The sequence below is a fragment of the Artemia franciscana genome, chromosome 17 (assembly GCF_032884065.1).
Source record: "Artemia franciscana chromosome 17, ASM3288406v1, whole genome shotgun sequence".
In the NCBI taxonomy this organism is placed as follows: Eukaryota; Metazoa; Arthropoda; class Branchiopoda; order Anostraca; family Artemiidae; genus Artemia; species Artemia franciscana.
The window spans coordinates 39,383,683-39,405,839 of NC_088879.1; the positions used below are offsets into that span (position 1 = coordinate 39,383,683).

At 35.8% G+C, this 22,157-nt stretch overlaps 2 protein-coding genes across 5 annotated transcripts in view; one reads left to right on the forward strand and one right to left on the reverse strand.

Moving 5' to 3' along the window:
* The window catches only part of LOC136038227 (transcriptional adapter 3-like), a 91,569-nt gene that overhangs the window by 2,454 nt on the left and 66,958 nt on the right, over window positions 1–22,157 (reverse strand). The gene's annotated exons all lie outside the window — the stretch shown is intronic.
* Window positions 334–15,274, forward strand: LOC136038228 (uncharacterized). Its single transcript, XM_065721325.1, has 4 exons — window positions 334–447; window positions 3,180–3,463; window positions 8,337–8,609; window positions 15,124–15,274. Exons 1-4 carry the CDS (start codon window positions 433–435, stop codon window positions 15,128–15,130), a joined length of 579 nt encoding a protein of 192 aa, XP_065577397.1. The 5' UTR covers window positions 334–432; the 3' UTR covers window positions 15,131–15,274.

Below are 22,157 nucleotides of genomic sequence, written 5' to 3' on the forward strand. Positions count from 1 at the left end.
TTGTTTTTGGAGTTTGGTTTCGTGTTTTCAGTAGAGCACTGGTTTTTAGAATTCAACAAATCTCGATAAAAAAAAAATAAGATAATTTATTTTAGATAGTTCTGCAAAAAGGGTAATTTGTGAATAAATAATTATTGTTCGCTCTAAGTTTCAAACTTCACTCTATACATAAGCAAGCAAAACTTTGTTTTTAAAAACTAATCAGGTATGAAAGCCTATATCTATTCATAGGAACTTAATTATCGCTTGTTGAATAACAAGCTGCAATCCACCGAACCGAGCGTCATAAAACCCACAGTAAGTAATGTCCTTCAATAGTAACCTGTTTTAAACCCAATCATAACTGAAAAACAAAGTCCAAGTCAGGGCATTCAGTACACGTTTGTAACGTCGTTAGTTTTAAGTGTTTAATGGTACCAAAATAAACTTGCAATGTTGCAACTAGCAGTAAGTCTCTAACGTATTTCAAGTCTGTGAAACCAAAAAAGAATCGCAGCTTGGTTTAAGCAAGGTGGTTTAGCAAACAAAATTGGTTAGCAAAGTGAATATGGAATCCGTAGTACTTTTACGAAAAAATTTATGATAAACGGAACAATTGTGTTTTATTGTTGATTATATTTGGTAAAAATAAACATTATTAACAACAGTAAAACGGTAAAAAAAAATAACAATTTTACACGATAAAAATTTGTGACAAGATGATGTAAGACCATAAGCGAGTGGAATTATGCCCCCAACCCGAAAGAGGTAGCCTTTGGCTCAAACGAGATAAAATTGAGTACTAATCCCTCATTATCTGTAAAGTCAATGGAATAGTCATCGCAATCAACCTCATCGTCAACAACTAAAATTAAGAAACTAAAGAAAGTGATGTATAGAAAAAAGCGACCATCAAAAAATTAGAGTTTTCGACAAATACATTTTGTCGTTATTTTCATATTAGTAAATGTATGTGCTTTGTTTACCAATTGTTTGTGTATATATTGGTCTATCCCCCCACCCATTGCCTCTTAAAATTCATGTTTTTTCAGTTTTAGTGCTAAGAAACTTTATTATTTCTCACCTTTAGTAGATACGATTAACATTTCTACAAGGGATATTCATCTTCTTTTTTTTAAATAAAATCTTATCTAACAAAGATTAAAACAAAATGAGATATAAAAGAAGCAAGAGAATAGTAGCCTTTTTTAACTCCCCTTTTAAACTGTGGCCAGAGCTGTTTAAAGAGGGAACCGGGGCAAGCTGTCCTGGACGCCATGGCTTAGGGCCCACTGGCTAGGAGGGGCTGTGACTGGAGCTTTTTATATTGATGTTAGAGTCAGTAGGGGTTCGTAATTTTGTTCAAGGCACAACAAACCCTAGAAATGGCCCTGACTGTGGCTGATCTATAGGAATTGTGGTTTCGATTATTATCGTAATTAATATTACACATTGGGAGTCTATAAGAAGAACTTTGACTTTAAAGAAGTCAAATACGATTTTGTTGTGAACATGATCATTCCTGAACCTTTCCCATGAGGGAGACTTCTCCCTGAATTGAGGGGACGAATTTTGAAATGAAAATGAAAATATGGGGATTATGTGAAATGTATAAAGAATTATTTGGGTAAATTATTCGAACTTTTAAAACTGAAGGGCTCTAGCTCAAAGGCTTTTCATTTTCAAGGCCCTTAAAAAATAATTAAAGGGTCAGCATTTTCATTTTTTTTGAGCGGAGGTCTTTAAATAAATACTTTTCATCGGGAATTCGCCCCAAAGACGCTGACAGGGGGTCAGTGAAATCAAGTGAAAGTTATTTGTCCTTTGTGAGCTATCCAAAAATAATAATGGAAATGAAGGGAAAATAGACATCAATTTATAACCTCCACATGACAAACCTCCTTCAATATTGATATTAGGGGTCACTATTAGTTAGAAATTTTTTACATGAAAACACACTTTATCAGGCTTCAGACCCACTACCTCCCTCCCTATCGACGCAAAGATCCACCCATCCTTCTTGGCAATAGCTGAAATTCAATTATTAACCACTGCATACAATTATATCAAGTCTCAAACTAATCAATTTGGTGGAATGAAGCTTTAAAATAAATCATATTCATGATTTATTTTACATCAAGTGTGCATATGTTTAAAGACGAATGGCCCACAGCATGGCAGCTTAGTATATATTTTTTCAATAATTTTAATTCGACAGGTTAGCTCAATATTTTCGCTTAATAGCTATTAGGCACTCTTTGGGCTATGACTTTTACTTTTGTTTTGACTTTTTGCTTTTGACTTTTACTTTGCTTTATGACTTTTACTTTTTTACTTTTACTTTTTTATGACTTTTACTTTGTGCCATTGAATGGCAGAAAAAGCTACTTTTCTGTGACATATTCCATTTGCTAAATAAAAATAGGGCTGGAAGTTTTAATTTCAGTTCGAATGAGCCCTCCTATCATAACAAGCAAATAAACAAGTAACCGTGATCTATCCTCGAGAAAGTGAAAAATTTAGTATTTTTATACATATGGTAACCCCCCATATGGGAGGTTTTCCCCCTTTTCCGAAGATCGGTCAAAGTTTCTCAGGCTCTTAGCTTTGGGTGGATACTTGAAAAATTTTCTGAGATATTTAGAACCATCATCTAAAAGTGTTTACAATAAAGATGAAATGAAAAAGCTAAGAAAGTAAAAAGTACAAGTAAAGGAAAGAAAAAAGTAAAAATGGTGTTTAAATTGTTATCAAAGCTGCTTTTTCGGAGTTTCGGTTACTATTAGCACGAGTCTTCCCTTATTTACGCTTTACAACCACAAACTGTTAGACAGACTATTATATATAAGCATTGAGACCAAGCTTCCGCCCTCTCTGCGTCTTCATTGTTGAGTCGAGGAAATCATTGCCATTGAATGAAACATGTACCCAAACTTCGATACTTACAAATATTAGATTATAGATATTTTTTCGAGAAATGTACATATTAGACATATTCTCGTTATCATCTTTAGCAGTGTACATTTCTTGAAACATGTTTTAAACGACAGTAATACTTTACTATATATTTTTGATAATAAATATCAAACATATCTATATAAAATATTTCATTGAAAAAGTTTAATCTTATCAATTTTTTATTTCAGGCAGATCTTTGAACGCTTTTATAACAATTTTCTCTAATTTTTCTTAATTTTTAGGTTTTGTTGAGAGAATTTATTATTGTTACTTTTTTCTGTGGATTATGTCATGCCTTCGTTCTGCCAACAATTTCGATACAAGGCAGTGCTGGTGTGCAGAAACCACCAGTAACGTTGGTCTCTACTGTTATACTTGCAACTACAACAACAACATTTCCGTATTGCTTCTTACCTGCTTCAAATCCCTTACCTCAATGCCGTACAGAAAGGCAGTTGTCCTGGGCGGATCTTGACATTACCCAATCCAATGGGCATATGAAGCTTGGATTATCTGAATCAGACAGGTATGAACTCAACTTTTTATACTTTAAAGAACAGTGGACTGTTTTTCAAACTGAGATCAAATTGCAGTTGCATATTTTATTTTTTTTTCCTAGCAAATAGAAAATTAATTTCTCCGATTAAATCAATCAGACTAATTACATACTTAAATGCTTTTGATTATATTCTTCACGACTTTCTTGGTTCCTGAAAAAAGCTCTCTAATTTAAAAGAAGTTGAAAATGAAGTTTCTTTGAAAATGAATGCCTTTTTGTACTGAAATGGTTTTTCAATCCCTTTTTCATATTTTTCAATACACGTAATGTTTTTTTCAATATGGAAGAAAAATAATAGGTGAACCTTATGGGTGGAGGGAGACAATAACAACACATTACGTTAAAATCAAAACACATTTTTATTTCAGGCTAGGAGCCAGATCTAAAAAATCTGGCAACCCCGTGACACAACTTTTGAATGGGGTTTCTTGTTTCTTGTGACTGGTTTTCTGCTTTGTATTCCAAGCAGTCTTCTAGCTGATCTTCTTGCTTATATAGATAGTCACCAAGAAAAAGAATATACAAGAAACCCAAAAAGAGTTAATATCAATTGAAACTAGAAAACAATAAATCTTTCCTTCATAGTTTATAAATAAATGAAAACCTAGAACTTTATTCAACATATACTCATCTGTATATTCATATGAATATATAATATATATCTAAAAATGGGTAAAGCTGTTAATTAGGGTAGTACACTAGAGAAAGCAAAGAGCAATAATATTATAGTTTCAAATCTAGAGACCTTTATAAAAAGAATAACAAATAAATAGAAACTCATGGTCATAGAAAACACAAAATTGAAAGAAAAGTAAAAGGCCGAATATCCCAACTTTCTGAAAAATGTTGGTTGTTCGCCAAACAAGTCAGGTAAGTCGTCTTAAGGCACATAGGACTTCAAAAATGAAATCTAAGTGTTTCAATGGGTTAAGTGGAAATTAACACAAATTATCTGTATTTAAGTCCCTTTTGGAGGATATTCCAAAAGGAAGATAAGAAAGAATTGTGGTCTACATATTATAAATATGCGAAGTACCTCTTACGGTTTTCACCATGGACAAGTAACCGTATTGTGACAAGTCGGTATGGGATTATCGACCCTAATGAAGCAATCATAGTCCAGATCGCCAGATATAACTCTAATATTGTTACTCATCCTTGGGCAATTATTTTGAGGCAATAGGTTTTGTTTTTTGTGGTTAGATATCCATTTGTTCTTTATTTTTCTTGTGTTTGTGTATTCTTCTGTAGTGTGTTTTTTGCTTTTTTATCTTATACTCCATCTGTTTCTTTTGATGGGAAATAAATATATACATAGATACATACATATATGTTAAAAAATAAGAAGAATCTGGTATTCCGTTTTTTAATTTAAAAAAAAGCCTCTATTTGCAGCTTTTGCATGCAATAGGTGCCAAATTTAAAATAAGTTCACACGGAAGACAAATCAGTCAAAAATAAGCTAAAAACATATGGCATTAACAACTTAATACACCAACATCAGTTTTTTTAATGCAACTTAAGACACCAACACCAGTCTTTTTCAATACAACTGAATACACCAACATCAGCAGCTTAACTTTACTTTGTTTGTGTAGTTATCTTTGGGAATCAACTGAGTGTTAGCATATACATTTTTAATAAAAAAAAGTGTTGCCAAATTTAATTAAATAGTTTTGCTTATCTATTTTATGGTTTAACTTGACAACAGTGACGAAAATGTGACACTTTCCTAAAAACACTTTAATTTGAATTAGCAAGAAGAAAATCTCGTTAAAATCATAGTTTTCAGGTTCAAACCTAAGAATGGATCCAGGGGGGGGGGGGGGGCAAAACAATTTTCATTTTGATGTCCTTGGTATTTTAAGGGTACACTACTGTACACACATAGTGATTAGAATTAGGTTGCCCCACTTAGGTTGGCTTAACCAAAATGCACAGATCTGACGCAAGCAAAAGTATTTCCGACCCCCCTTAGTAAAATTAGTAAGTAAAGTAAAATAAAGTAAATCCTTAGTAAAGTAAATTCTAACCAAAGCAAATAATCTTTTTACGTGAAGTTCTAATATATAATCTAAAATTAAAGCTAATTTAAATGATTAAAGGTCTTTAAATAAAGCTGAATTTAAAAAAAAATGTTTTTGTTTGTTACCCTTTTGCAATTTCGTTGGTATTTTTTTTTAATTTGTATTTATCTTTTTAAGCTTTTATATATTCTACTTCACTGCTGATAGTATATAAGAAATTTAAGTGGTAATTTCGTATACATTTCTGTATTATCATTGGTGAAAATCTTAGAAAATGTTCTTTGACAATTCTCGTGTCTACATAAAAATTCGAGCTTGAGTTAAAGGAGGGTATTTGGATATTACGAGTCAAAGACGGAGTCAGAATTTTACTATTCTGAATATAAGATTCAGAATTTTAGTATATAAGATTCAGAAAGTAGAATTCAGAATTTTACTTTCTGAAATATAACCGAGTATCTGCAAGGGATAGGGGGATAGGGAGGTAAAAAACAGATTTTACCGTTTTTCTACATCGAAGACCTAGTAAGTTCCCAGTCATATTATAAAAGAAGGTCTATACAAGGATAAAGTCTTATCCTTGTACAATATACCAGACAAATACAATAAAGTGATTAGAGCCATGTACGAGAATAATACTGCTGCGGTTTAGGTAGGAAATGAGGTTAGCAGCTGGTTTCGTATCAAATCAATAGTTAAGCTGGGTTGTGTTATATCCCCTTTTATACTCGGCCGTCCTAGCCGAGTCGGTTGGTGCGCTGGATTTGGGATCCTTTGTCTGAAAGGACGCGGGTTCAAATCCCAGTGTAACCAATTGTTCAGTTTGGGACGGGAGTCAGTGGCGTGACTCTGTAAGCTTAGCCAGAGTCGACCCAGCTTTAAATGGGTACCTGGAGAAATCTGGGGAAGGTAAACAGGAAGGGTGTGCGAAAGCACAGGATGGTTGGCCCCCAACCCCCCATTGCACTTCCTGGCAGAAGTGCCAAGAAACGGAGATCAGCACCGCTGGTAGGGACTGTAAAGTCTAATGCCGTATCCTTTACCTTACCTTACCCTTTTATATGGATCATTTTGATGGACTTTGTCTTAAGGAACACACGAAAGGCAATGGGAGACCGTGCAATCAATTGGGAAAAAAAAACTCTCCTGGACTTAAATTATGCTGATGGTTTAAGCGTCCTAGATGAAGGTGTGAGGAAAATGAATGAGTTTCAGAGGTTTTGCAAGTTCATGGTGCTATAATAGGTTTAAAAATTAGTGTTAAGACAACTAAGTCACTTATGCTAGGAACAAGTGAATAAGAAAAGGTGACCTTGGGTAACGAGAATATTGATCAGGTGGACAGCTTCACTTACCTTGGTAGTATTATTAGTAAAGACGGTGGGAGTAGTGAAGATGTTAAAAGTAGAATAGCCAAGAATCTGAGTGTTTTTTCACATTTAAAAAAAGGTTGGAAGAATAGGAAGATATGTCTGCTAACCAAGATTAGAATATTGGAAGGTACAGTGATGACAGTGGTCAAATATTGTTCTGAAGCGTGGGCCCTCTGAAAAGCGGATGAAGATTTGCAATTTGTTTTCTAGAGAAATTGCTTACGGATTGTTAAGGGTACCCGGCTGACTGGCCGTATTTCAAATAGTAGGCTGTATTGGGGTTCAATCCCACTTTCTAGGGCTATAATGAGAGAAAGGTTGAAATAGCTAGGGCACGTTCTGCGGATGAAGGATGACAGATTGCTGAAGAATGTCCTTGTCGGCAAACCGTTTAGGGCTAAACAAAAAGCAGGTCATCCGCGGCTAGGATGGGAAGATGTCATAAAGAAAGATTTAGACGGAAATGGGAACTTCCTGGGAGGGTTTAAAGAGGAAGATTTTGAATAGACTGGAATAGAGGAGGTGCGTGCGTTGCTGTGTTTTCCATTGGTGGCTTGGTACTGAGGTGAGTTGTTAGAAACAAATTTTATTCTCTTTCTCCCGTTTCAGAAATGAAAAAATTACTGTTATTTTGCTATCTCAAAAACATCAAAAATTTAATCACTAGGATGTTCTAGACGAGAATCACAACGTGGTCAATGAAATAACTTTAATTATATTTTGAACTTATCAGATGTTAAATTAAGATCAAAGATGCTGGTAGTTTTGATTTTTCAACTACCTGTCACGTCCTAAATATGTCAAAGTTTATGAAGAATGACAAAAAATTTTTAACTTCCTAATGATAAAATAAATTATGCGTCAGACAACCTCCTTAAAACACCAATATAAACGTGTGAATATTGATCAGATAAAAAAGAAACAAGATGTGACTTATGTGCTGTATGTTTCTTCAGTGTTAACGATATTTAAAATTTTTTTATATTGCCAGTATCCCTACTTTTTCACCAGGTAGCATATATTATAAAATATTAATATTATTACAGATGGCAGTCTACAAAAAGAGAATAAAGGGGATGGGGCCTCCTTTTCCATGGTTCTAACAAGTTCCCTCTCCCATATAAAAATAAAGGCCCAAAACAGCTCAAATGGAAATAATAAGACCCCTCAACAGGGCCGTACACAGGGTGGGTTGCCTGGTTTGAACCCTCCTAATTTCTTTCCGACTCGTACAAAAGCATCAAAAACACATTTTTGCTGCGTTTTGTGTGTTTTTTAGTGTCTCTCTCCTCGCACAAAAATAACTTTCCTCCCCGAATAAAAATTCTGGATATGGCCCTGCCCCTCAACTCCTCTCTTACGGGGTGCACCTGTGTATGTCAATATTTATGTATAGAAACAATGATTGGCTGAAATATTTCTTATTTGCATATATTGCAGACCTGAAGAAAGAGGCCTGGAACCTCCAGAGGTGTCCTTTGAATTGGTTCGATCATTGTTCGAAGGTGATGATCAAATTCAACCAAGCATGAGCGAAAAAATTGAAAGAGCCGGATTTCTGTCATTTAACACAGGAGATATTCTCGGAATGAACACTGCTACTGTCAACCTAAAAACAATCACAGTCGCATCGGTAGTGACAATAACCGCAAATACGCAGACGCTTTTGGTCACATGTACTTCCCCCGGGTTAGCACTGGCACCTGTTTGCATGTAAGTAAATTAAGAGGAGTTATAGGCTCTTCAACAATTTTGTAGGCATAACGATCTAGTTGTAATCAATATCGTATTTGGTCATAAAATGGCCATAAGTTTGTATTTTGTTCACATGATGGCAAGACAGCTGACCCAGGCACGTACGCAGGAATTTTTTTCGGGGGGGGGCAAAACCTTCGAAACAGCAGATATAAAGTAGCACATTTTTTTATTTAGTAACGCAAAAAGCACATATATCGGAAAATACAGATTAACTTTAGTCTGTAGCATTGTAGCGGATGGGGGGAAGAAGACTGAAGCCTCAAAATAACGTTTTAGGTTCAGGTTATGTTCATAGCGATTTAGAACCAGTGATTAATCTATTATATCCCACTGAAAGAGAAATTTTAGGGTTAACAGTGCAATATGGGTGCTGTGGGGGGTAGTTCTTCTATTGCAAAAACGTAGATATTAATGAAAAATGATAGTTTCCGAAATTGATTCATTAAAAGCTTTACTTTATCCTGAAAAGAGGGGGGGGGGTAAACGCCCTAATATCAAGGATAATTTTATTTTACTGTGGAAATCAAACTCTCTTTACAAAAGAAAATAGCATTACAATTGCTAATTATTTCAAAGAGGGTAAAAAGTTAGACAAAAAATGGGTTAATAATTGGGCAGTGACTTGACCGGATAATTGTATTCTGTAAAATCCCCCCAAAAAGGCTTCACACATGTATCTATATTTTTAATAAATGTCCTACTTTTGCAGAAATCCGAGAAATCATGGGGAAATTAAACATTTCACAAATTTCGGGGGGGGGGGGGCCGAAGTCCCCCCTGCGTACGTGCCAGAGCTGACCTTATGTAAACTGAATGTAAACCAAATTATTGTGAACCGAAGACTGGTAGAATTGATACAAGATACCTGGGTATATAGGAGTGCTGTTATTGATGTTAAAGTAAAGGTCAACATTTAATAGGGTCCAGGGTTAATCTATTGCTGAAATTTAGGAAGGGTAACTACCTCCAGAGAAGCTATGATGTTGGTAGAGTCCACGATGAGAATCTTAGAAAAACTTTCTAGGAACAGTCGAATAATAAATTGGAGAGTTTAAAATTTGACAATGTAGAAAACGGACGGAGTAATTTTACAAAAATAGTTTGTGAATTCGGTGTTGGTGTTTTAGGGAAAAAAGTTAGAAACACATCTAGGAATATTAGTGAACCTGCTTTATGTTTAATAGAGATGAAGAGGGGCTTGTATAAGAATTATGTGAGTGATAGAACATATTTAAATAAGAGTAAAGTAAATAAAGTAGAGAAAGCATTAAAATATGAACTAAGGAGGTGTGGAGTCTGTGAGTAAACTTGCCGAAGATCTGTAAGATGTAGCCAGACGGCATAATAGTAACGTGTTGTACTGGCATACTAATACATTGAGAGAGAGTAGCCAATCTGGACTTGTCCCAGTTCAAGATAGGAACAGGGCCACAATTAATGATAAGGAAAGAGCTAAAGAGAGATAGGAGAACATTTTGAGAATGTGCTAGACCGTGAACAGAATGAAAAAGTTTGTTACTTTTTGGATTTGAATAAAGATTTATATTGTAAGGAAGAATTACTGACAGTACTAAGAGGATTGAAAAATAACAAGACCCCAGAAACTGACAGTGTGGTCAATGAGTTTTTTAAATATGCTGATTATAAACTAAGAGACAATTTATTGAAGATCATTATTATGATTTTGAAAAAGGAGAAGAACCTAGTGATTTTAAGAAAACTTTAATTAAACCGCTCTATAAGAATGGTGATAAAAGTAAGTGTGGTAATAGTAAAGGAATTAGCTTGGTTTTTGTAGGAAGAAAATTACTTGGTATGATGATACTTTTTAGGCTTACAGATAATGTAGATAGAGTTTTAAGTGAAGAACAGAGTGATTTTAGGAATGGTAGAGGGTACATCGATCAAATTTTCGTTCTTTGATGAATTGGATCATTCTTTAGGCCTGAATCATCTCACCTCTTTAGTCCTCAATTTTATAGATTATGAGCAATCGTTTAATACAGCAGATAAAAGAGCTTTAGCGGAAAGCCTTTCCTTTTATGGTATACCTGTAATTTATGGTAATGTACATTAAAGGGATTAGTGATGTGTACGTGGATAACTTTGCTGCGGTTAAGGTAGGAAATGAAGTTAGTAGCTGGTTTCGTATTAATTCAAGAGTTGATCGGGATTGCCTCCAATTCCCTCATTCCCATATCCATATATCGGGATTGCCTCAATTCCCATATGGATCATTTTAATGGACTTTATCCTAAGGAGCACAGCAAAGGCAACGGGAGATCATGGGGAATTAATGGGGAAGTAAAACTATCCTAAATTTCAAATACGTAATCATTTAAGCATCCTAGATGAAAATGTGAGCAAAATGAGTGAAGTTTTAGAGGTTTTGCAAGTTTAGGATACAAGAATAGATTTGAAAACTAATGTTAAGAATATTAGATCTCTAAGACTAGGACTAGATGAAGGTGAAGAGGTGATGTTGGGTGAAGAGGAGATCGATCAAGTGGACATCTTCACTTACCTAGGTTTCATTATTAGTAAAGACGGTGGATACATTGAAAATTAAAAATTGAATATCCAAGGCCCAGAGTTTTTTTAACAGTTTGGAAGATTAGGGAGATAAATCTGCGCATCAAGATTGGAATATTGAAGGTAATGTGGTGACAGGTGTCAAGTATGGTTCTGAAGTGAAGATGCTTCCAAAAATGGAGGAGGTTTCGCTAGATATTTTGTAGAGAAATTGCCGACGAATTATTTTGGTTACCCGACTGACTGGCCGTATCTCAACTCTCAAACAGTAAGCTCTACGAAAAATTCGGGTCAGTTCTGCTAGCTAGCACGATAATGAGAGAATGGTTGAGATGGTTAGGACACATTTTGCGGATAAGTATGACAAATTGAAAATGGCGCTCATTGTCGTGCAGCCGTCTAGAGCCAAACAAAAAGCAGATTGACCCGGATGGGATGGGAGGATATCATTAGGAAAGATTTAAGGGACATAGGAATTTCTTGAGAGAGTGTAAAAAGGGAGGTTTTGAATAGATTGGGACAAAGGAGGAGCTTGCGTAGCCGTATTGGCCTCAGACGGCTTGGTGTGGCAGGGAGTTGTTAATAGCAGTTGTAGTAGTAGTAGTATAGAATTCTCACAAGGTATGATTAAAGTGTACCAAGTCGGTAATAACGCTTATAACATTTTCCCGCTAGTTTTTTAACAATAACAGCACTATACTTGTCATAAAGTTCGCATATTAGCTTAGTAACAATAATAGTAAATGTCAACAGTAACAGTTTGAACGGTTATCGGCCTCTTACAGGGTATCAATAAAGCCCAGAAAGTTGTTAACAATGCTAACGAGTTTTTCCCACTAGCTTATCAACAGTTACCCTAGCCTCACACAGAGGTTCACAAAGGAGTGGAAATCACACATTATGGTAATTTCATTGCCAATTTTGATAATTTTGGTTGCTTTGTTAAGCAATTTATAAAGATGTAAAAATTCAGCTTTTATGGAACAACTGGGTGATTTTTCCAGCAAATTTATTGTAGGGAAGTTGGTAATATTATTGGAGGTGAAAATCTAGGGAGGAAGTAAGTACGATTGTTGGAGATACAAATCTAGGGGGATAGGTTTTTCTCTCGAATTTTTAGATAAGTTAGCATTTCGACAGTTACACATTTATTTTAATTTTATTATTTCAAAAATTTGTATATAGATTTTTGGTTAGGTATTTTAAGGTGTGTTTATGTTTAATTGTTTAGATTCCTTGCATAAACCAAGTTTTTCTGTCTAAGCCCCCGAAACAAGTTGTACTTAAAAATATTAATGAAAAACCCGAATCATTTCATAAATCTAGACTACTGTATCAACAGATCTGACTGTGGTGTTACTTAGACATAGCTTCAATAATTCACCGACACGCTTTTAAATTATGCGTGAACCATACTGTCAGGGTTGTATCAGCGATTGTTTCCGGGGGGGGATAAAATTATTTTTCAGGGAGTGACAAAACAACTTTAAAAAACGCATCAAAAATTTGCTTATATTCATATTCGTTACGTTATCATGAGTTGGACAAAGATTTAAGGGGGTCAAGCCCCCTCAACGCCCCGGATACGGCTTTTCATACTACAGTCACTCCTGTTGATGATAAGAAAAAACTAAATTTATTGATGATATTTAACTAACCTTCTTGTACCAATGACGTTGATAAGCAGAAAAGAAATTTAATTTAGGTTTGAAATATCAATAATTCTTACTTGTAAGAATGTTTTTTTTCTATTTTATTTAAAAAAAAATATGCAAATTTCGTTTTAATTATTCCTCTGCGGAGAGCCAAAATCAAACAAGCATTGATTCAAAAACGTTCAGAAATTAAATTAAAAAAACAAGTTTTTTTAACTGAAAGTAAGGAGCGACATTAAAAGTTTCACAGACATATTTGGCTTGAATCTTTAGCGATATTTGTCTTCTTCTCAACAATACTACTAAAAGGAGTATTAGATTTGCGTTAGATCGTTCTTGAGCAATAGATTTAAAATGGAAAAACATTTTTTTTTTATAAAGATCAGAAGCATACCTTTTTAATTTTGCTCTACTTATGTTGTGGATACCTGAAGCAATAAAACAAATTTTAAACATAGATATCGTTTTCATTTAGTGCGAAAAAAAAGTCTCAGAGAAAAGGTAAAATTTAAAAAAAATTGCATGCCTTCCAGATTTTTAACTAGTTGAAACTCAAAACATACCCCCTCATCCTTCTCCTAATTAATTGCAGAGTCTTTAAAAGAATTCCGAAGTAGGTTGGTCATAGTTTAGTCCGTATTATTTTAGTTGTTTTTTAGTATCTGTTATTAACCCAAGGACCCAAGATATTCCATTAAAAAATTGTTGTTTTTTTACATTGTCTGTAGATACTTTCTTGTACTTACCATAAAATTGAGTGTTTTGCGTTTTTCTCTCAGTTGTAAAACTCCCCCCTAACAAAGTCTTGCGCAAATGCCTGCTTTTAATGACCCTCTTTATATCAAATAAGCTACTGTTACTCGCTCTCAAATCCAACCTTTTTCATCTCGACTGTGATAATTAAAATGCATTATGGATAATTAAAAGAGAGCCAAAAAAAAGATAAAAAGGTATATATAAGATACAGCCCATACATTGACGAATTGACGTTGTTCATTCATTGACGCATCACGGAACCGGTTTTTTTCATATCGACTGTGATAATTAAAAGCGCATTATTGATAATTAAAAGAGAACCATAAAATCAGAAAAAAGGGTATGTGTATGATATAGCCCGCACCTCTTAAGTTGTTCATTCATTGACGCATTATAGAATCACTTTTTTTTTTATCTTGGCTGAGATAATTAAAAGTTCGTTATTGATAATTTAAAGAAAGCCAAAAACAGAAAAAAGGGTTGCATATATGATAAAGCCCGTACCTCTCAAGTTGTTCATTCATTGACGCATTATAGAACCTGGTTTTTTTTTTCATCTCGACTTTGATAATTAAAAGTGGATTATTGGTAATTCAAAGAGAGCCAAAAAACAGAAAAAGTTTACATATATGATATAGCCCCTATCTCTCAGGTTGTTCATTCATTGACGCATTATAGAACTTTTTTTCAGTTTATTTCTGCTTGGCGTGACACAAGACAAAGAGAAACGACAGAACAGATTGAAAATGTATAATTTGGGCTATATATTCGCACATTAGGGGGGGGGGGTAAAGTATTCGGACAGTGTGAAGTTTGAAACAATTCTTACTTCAAAATTTGTAGGATAATTGTACCTAATACATTAGGCCTGCATACCCACTTTACCCCCCAACCCCAACCCCTCTAATATGCAAATATATAGCCCAAATTTGTTTCTAAAGTGTTATATTTATATCATTCTCTGGGTGTATTTCATTAGGATTGAGCGTCAGAGAAACATATTAGAAGAATAATAGATAGGGGCTATATCATGCAAGTACCGAAAAAAGTCTGTCGACTGTGGTCGCTATGAAGGATGAGACTAATGGAGAAAATGGGAACATATTCTAAACCAACTTCTTATTATCTTTTCAGCAGTATAAATTAAATTTAATTATTCCAAGCAAATTCACAATTATTCCATTTTATGGTGTTATGTCTCCCTTTTCCTATAGATAATTCCTATCCTCTTCTTTCAAAAGCCTTCTGAGCGAATTCAATACTAATCCATTTTTGGCGTATGTCTCCTTTGTCCTTGACAAAACCAAAGACAAATGTCATTATAGTTCCAAATATAATCCTCTTCTATCAGAAGTGTTCATTCGATTCGTTCATTCTGACGGTTCATTCTGACGGCACCATTCGATTCCTCGTGCAGAGTTCTCACGACACAATATAATTCATTTTCAACCAAATTGGCATATGTTGCACTTTTAGTTATCACAGCCGATCTGGTTTCTGGCAAACTTATCTTCTTTTTTTTTCAGGGCCTGAAAGCTACAGTATAGAAGATGAAAACTTTAAGTTTAAAAATTCCGGTTTAAAAAGTGTTTTTATGTTTCCTTATTCCGATTTTATTGCTTTTACATTACATTAAATAAAACAAGTTCTTTTACCAAAAAAAAATATTACTCATAACTCATAATCTACCAATGCCAATCGATATGGTGCTCCTTCTTCTTGGCAGTTCAACTGTAAATATTATATCATAATTTCCAATGGCGTTTCGTTTGATTTTAGAATAAACAGAACTAGTAGCAACTTTCATACCCTTTCATGCCCAGGGTGTTTTTTCAGTTAAAAGAAGTTCGGAAGAAAAGGTCTTGAACCAGGATTCAAATAATTCAGCTTCACTACTTTAAAAGAACGATTTTTTCCCTTTTGATTTATTGCAAAATCAAGCGGCTAGACTAAGTTCAAAATTGTTCAGCCCTGGGGAAAATTAACCAAAACCCAGCACAATATCTGCTAAGCAGCCGAAGGCTGGACTGGTCAATTTTCTATATAAATATCGATAAAATTTTGACGAAAAAATGTACCTCTACGAAAAAGTTTTTCATTAAAAAAAAAAAAATCAAATTCTTATCAATTTGGGGCTCATCAGAGGATATTACTACTTATAGGAGTTTTGGCGCTTTTAAATTTGACAAAAATTTGTCAAAAACTTTAAATAGAAACAAAAAGATTTTTTTTTTAAATATTTGGAAACCGTGCAACTTAAAAATCAAAATAAGACTCTTCAACTAACAGGACAAGTAAAATGATTTATGTTGGCAAGTAATAATTTAAGCGCCTTTCATAAATCAAGATACGAAAAAACGGAGTACAAAATAAGAAAGAAAAGTAACAAAGCGACATTTGTTCTTGATGCTTCTATTTATTTTAAGTTGACTCCACTGATCGAACCAATTCAGGTTCGTTTTAGGCTTCGTTTCGTCTTCACAAAAATTTCTTTGTTTTACGTTTGATATCTTGTGCAAGCTAATTCATGCTGGTTTCAAGTTTAAAATCCATCTTTTACTTTTCTGGAAAACCTGGGTTTTTAAGACAGCAAATTACGAGTAGAAAGAGTGATCCAATTAAAAAAAACTGTTCGTAAGAGAATATTTTTATGGAAAAAAGATTGTCTCAGCGTTGATTCCAAGAAATTTCACTTCTATAAGCATCCCGTGGGAAAAACAAGCTGGAAATTCTGGGCAGCACTATTAAGATTGCATATTTAAGCTTTTAAGCTGGCATAGAACATCCCAAGTCTATTAATTATTCAAAACAAAAAATTGCAATGAAAGTTGGTACTAATTACACAAAATTCCTATTCTGCAAATTATTTGCAGAATAGGAATGATAACATTTGTAGTGTTAACTAACATATTAGGTATAAGAGGATTCAATGTTACTAAACCAAGTTTAGTCAGATGTAGCCCACCTGAAATTCAAACACTATTGTGAACCTTGGGAGTCAGTTCACTAAAATGTGTGAGGAGGAATATAATTTTCAAAATCTAGAAGGGGTAAATTATGTTGTTTTTTCGATTTTTTCCAATGGAAATAGAAAAACAGTATTTTTTAACTAAAATATCTTAAAAAACTGATTCGGGGGCGGGGTAATTTCCCCTTCCCGTAACTGATGCACTTTTGACTTAATTACTTTGACTTACGGCTTCTCCCAGGGGTTCGGCGTAGAGAACGATAAGACCAGGCAGCTCCAGGTTGACATATCGCTTTTAGGCTCGCGGATTCTTTCAGTGGGATGACTTGGGCGAGAAATTTGCCCAAGTCAGACAGACAAGTCAGACCAAGCCATACTGGAAAGACAAAGCCAGGGAACAAAGCCGACAAGGCTGCTGGCTTTGTCTTTCCACCTAGGGGGGGGGGTGTCTTTTAAATCATTCCCATTCTTGAGTCCGAAGTCAAACACAACCCGTGCCGGGGCGTCATGTGGTATACGAAGGAGGCCATCCCAATAAGCAGTGGGCTGGGTGAGATACATCAAGAAAGGAGTTTGCAAAGTACGTGAGAGGAGGGTATGGTTGGTAAAGAAGTCATCCAAGTGAAGACCCTCGATTCTTCAGAGAAGTTTTGTCTGAGCGATATCGCTGGCATTGAGGACAGTTTTTGCGGTTCACCACACCTTCGCTCCATTAAGAAGCACGATGCTGACTGACGTGATGTAAATGTGTTTTTTGGCATGATGGCTTACATTTGGCTTTCGTCAAATGCTATTCAGCTTCCCAACAACGGCTGAGGCATTAGCTATTGAAGATTTAAGCTCTTTTGTGATCGAGCCATCCTTCAACAGAGTGGATCCAAGGTAGGTAAAGTCTTCAATCTCATCTATAAGGTTGTTCCTATTGTTAACTTGCTTTATACTAGAGAGTGATATGGGGGCTTTATGGGCATAACTTTGGTTTTCTACCAGTTGGTCCATAGACTAACCTCCAAGGTTTATTCTGAAAGCACCTGGAGAACTTTGATATCTTTTTCAATGGTGTCAGTGAGTGGCGGTGTGTCATTGGTGAAGTCAGCGTCAGAAATTACCCAGTCTCCAAACTGAAGACCCAATCAAAGGCAATCGGTCCTGCAAGTCATGACGCAGTCTGTCACGCAGTTGAAGAGCTCAAGAGTGGTGGCGCTACCTTACCAGACACCTGTATCCCCCGAGAATGTGGGGATGCATCTTCCATTGACTTGCACGCAGCTCTCCATACCATCATATAGCTTTTCAGAAAGTGAGCAATATTTATAGGGTAGGCCTGTAGTTCTCAGTATCATCCAAAGTAATGGCAATATACAGAATCAAAAGCTGCCTTGAAGTCTAAAAATTTACCCTTTTTAGTGAAAGTTTTGCGTCTTCTCTATTAACTCGCACATTAATGAAGATTTGCTCCTACAGAAAATTTGCCATTTTTTTAAAACTTATTTACTAGGTAGCTCCTTATGTTAACTTCGTTTATAGTAGAGAGTGATGTGGGAGACTCGATTGGCATAACTTTGGTTTTCTACTAGTTGATCTGCAGAACAAATTTCAAGGCTTCTTCTGAAACCGCATGGAGAGCTTCGGTGACTTTTTAGACAATATCATTAGTGAATTCGGTATCAAAAAGTATCCGGTCTCCAAACTGAAGACCCGATCGAAGGTAATTTGTCCTGCAAGTCATGATGCAGTCAATAACGCAGTTGAAGAGCCGGGAGCGGCAATGCAACCTTGCTGGACGCATGTCTTCACCGAAGATATGGGGCTGCGTCTTCCATTTACTTGCACGCAGCTCTCCCCACCGTCATAAGTGAGCAATAATTATGGGGCAGGCCTGTAGTTCTCAGCATCAGCGAGACTCAACGGTGATGTACAGAATCAAATGCTGCCCTGAAGTCCACAAATGTACGCTTTTTGGTGAAACTCTCGTGTCTTCTCCACCAACTCGCACATGGTGAAGACTTGCTCCTACCGGGCATGCCAGGCCGAGCATGAACTTGGCTCAACTTCTAAGAATAAATTAGCTATTCTTTTAGATAAGGTGAAGTTCCCAATACTGTCTGCTTTTTTATTTCGGATAACACGTCTTAGTTCTAAGCATGAACTTGACCCACCTTCTCGGTATAAATGAGCTATTCTTTTAGATAAGCTGAAGTTTCCAAGGCTGTCTGTTTTTTTTTTTTTTTTTATTTCAGATAACACATCATAATTCTATTTAAATTTTTAGAACAGGCTGGGACCCATGGGTTCCCAAAGAAGTTTCCCTTTGGGATCAAGTCTATTTGGTCTGAACATTCAATATATGAGTATTCAGCATGTTAAATATAATTTTTATATTAGCATTACAGCACGGGACCTCTCCTAATCCGTCCTAATCTATCTACTTCCTCCCTCACTCATTAAACGAGGAGTGAGTAGTGGGGTAAGGAGGAATTAAAACAAAAACAATATATTACTAGTCTCTAACTGTTGGTGAAACTACATATTGAAATCAAAATGATTTAAATTTCCCGCGGGTAAAATATACATGAATGAGTATTCAATAGTATATATGAAATCTGTGGATTCGATGCTCAACAGCAATAAGTGAACGGTTAATACTCACCCCCTCTCCCCCAGCGGGTATTTTATTATTCTCCTCTTTCCTAAACTTAATTTCTGCCCACAAAGAAACGACACATGAAGAAAGTTCTCGACATGGAATTCTTACAAAATTTGATATTGAATTCATGGAATCAAGAGGAGTCAAAGGCAACATTTATGTAGCTTGTAAAACTTCAGTAAGGCTATAGGTCAAAGTTAATTACAAGGAAAAAAAAGCTAATCCCCAAACTAAGTCTGGGTGAGGTCGTTTCAATAATTCCTTCGCAGTTGTCGCCGACAAAGCCTCATAGAAAAGGCGCGTTAAATAGGGTTTTTTTCACCTTGTTTTCAGGCAGCGGGTTATAACACGGGTTGGCACCAAGCTTCACATCATGCGATTTCTGAACTTCAGGGTTCAATACGAATCTGCAACAAACTGTTTACAGTCGATATGTTTCTCACGTTCGCTCCAAGTTTGCTGAACCTAGAACCTGGCGAAAAACTTAGTTCAAACTCAGGGTTTCGAAATACTGTGTTTCTAAGCCCCCAAACTTAGGGTTTCGAAATGCACAATCAAAAATAAACCACAAAGGTGGAAATTAATAACTGAAATGACGACTGAATGATTGAATTAATAACTGAAACGAATATTAATAAAAACCCGAAGCATCATATACTAATGAAAATGTATACATTTCTTGGTCCAATTCCAATCGCCGTATGAGGGTATATGAACTACAACCCACCCTTTCATTCCTTTGACATCAAATAACAAAAGCTAAAAGCTCATATGTCACTTGTGACGAGGCAAGAAGAGCTAAGAGCCAAGAGATCATATGGTATCAGTTCTAACAAAATTCTATGAAGCAATAGATTAATTTAAAAGGAAAATCAGAGGCTTAATGCCGGTCAGGATTTAAAATAAGAGCTCTGAGTCACGATGTCCTTCTAAATATCAAATTTCATTGAGACCCGTTCGTAAGTTACAAATACCTTATTTTTTCTAATTTTTCAGAATTAACCCCCCCCCCCCCAACTACCCCAAAGAGAGCGGATCCGTTCCGGTTATGTCAATCATGTATCTAGGACTTGTACTTATTTTTCCCACCAAGTTTCATCCCGTTCCCTCCACTCTAAGTGTTTTCCAAGATTTTAGGCTTCCCCCTCCCAACTCCTCCCCCCAATGTCACCAGATCCGGTCGGGATTTAAAATAACAGCTCTGAGACACGATATCCTTCCAAACATCAAATTTCATTAAGATCTGATCAACAGTTCGTAAGTTAAAAATACTTCATTTGTTCTACTTTTTCCAAATTAACGGACCCCCCACTCCCTCCCAGATGGTCAAATCGGGAAAACGACTATTTCTAATTTAATCTGGTCCGGTCCCTGATACACCTGCCAAATTTCATCGTCCTAGTTTACCTTGAAGTGCCTAAAGTAGCAAAACCGGGACCGACAGACCGACATACAGGCTAACAGACCGACAGAATTAGCGATTGCTATATGTCACTTGGTTAATACCAAGTGCCATAAAAACCTTTGAGTGGTGAGCAATAGTTCATTTTGTGATCAAAAAATTTCCACTCTTTTCCCAACCTTCCATCCATGCAGCGTTTTAAGCAGAAGAAGTTCCAATCCCGTGTTTTGGCTCTAAAAGCCGTTTTGATAAAATTCTTGTTGTGATACAATCGTCAAACCCGTGCTGGAACCCACCGAGCGTGAAAACAGTACTTTTTTCTTGCGTCATAGACACTTGTCAAGTACATTTTATACCTGTTTTACCAAACACTTTATACTTCTCGACTCAAATTGTCGGTAGAATTATATCCAGAAAATCAAGACGATTTAAATTTGAACTACCCTTGTATAGAACGTTAGAGAATTTCAGAATGCTCGGGGGTAAAAGTTCTACTATGTCCGGGTATCGGTGTTTAATAAGTATGTACCGGGTATCGGTATAATAAGATTTTTGGTTGATTACAGTGTCAGTCGTTCATAACAGTAACTGGTATAACATTCCTTATGTTGGCTTGAGCTGGCATTCCTTGAGTTGGATGGAAGCTACAGTGATGACCGTGGTCAAATATGGCTCTGAAGCATGGGCGCTCCGAAAAGCGGTCGAAAATTTAATAGATGTTTTCCGTAGAAATTTCCCATGGATTTGTTCTGGATACCCAGCTGATTGACCGTATTTCAAACAGTAGGTTGCACGATAAGTGTGGTTCAATCCCGCTTTCTAGGGCTATAATGAAAGAAAGGTTGAGATGGCTAGGCCACGTTCTGTGGATGAAGGATGACAGATTGCCACAGATTGTCATTTTGGCCAACCATCCTGGGCTAAACGGAAAGCAGGTTGCCCTCGTGTGGGATGGGAGTATATCATAAATAAAGATTTAAAGGAAATAGGAACTTCCTGAGAGGGTGTGAAGAGGAAGGCCTCAAATAGATTAAGTTGGAGGAGGAGCGTGCATAGCTGTGCAAGCCTCAGGCGGCTTGGTGCTGCGGTGAGTTATTAGTAGTAGTTTATTTATTATTAGTAGTAGTAGTTGGCTTGAGTTGCCCCTCACAGAGAAAAGACACACGACGGTCGCTATAGTACCGTTTTTGGTTGCGTATTTTGTTCTAAGGGCCTTGTTTTTGAAGCCTTAGACATTAGGAACAAATACAATAACAAAAAAAATTAATAAATAGAAAAATAATAAAAGGAAAATACAAAGCGATCGCTATAATCTTTCAGAGGATATAAGCGCCGGAATTCCGCAAAACTAATCAACTTCTAGATATTCGTCAGCCTCTGTATCCATAAATGAATCTCATGAAAAAATTATTTTCAGTAATTTGTTTGATTCATAATTCTCCCAGCCCTAACCGTACCATTTCCATGGAAAACGAACATAGCAGCTTGCTGGGCCTAAGGGTCAGGAGATTGGAAATCCAGTCCTGCAGATACAGTTAAAATG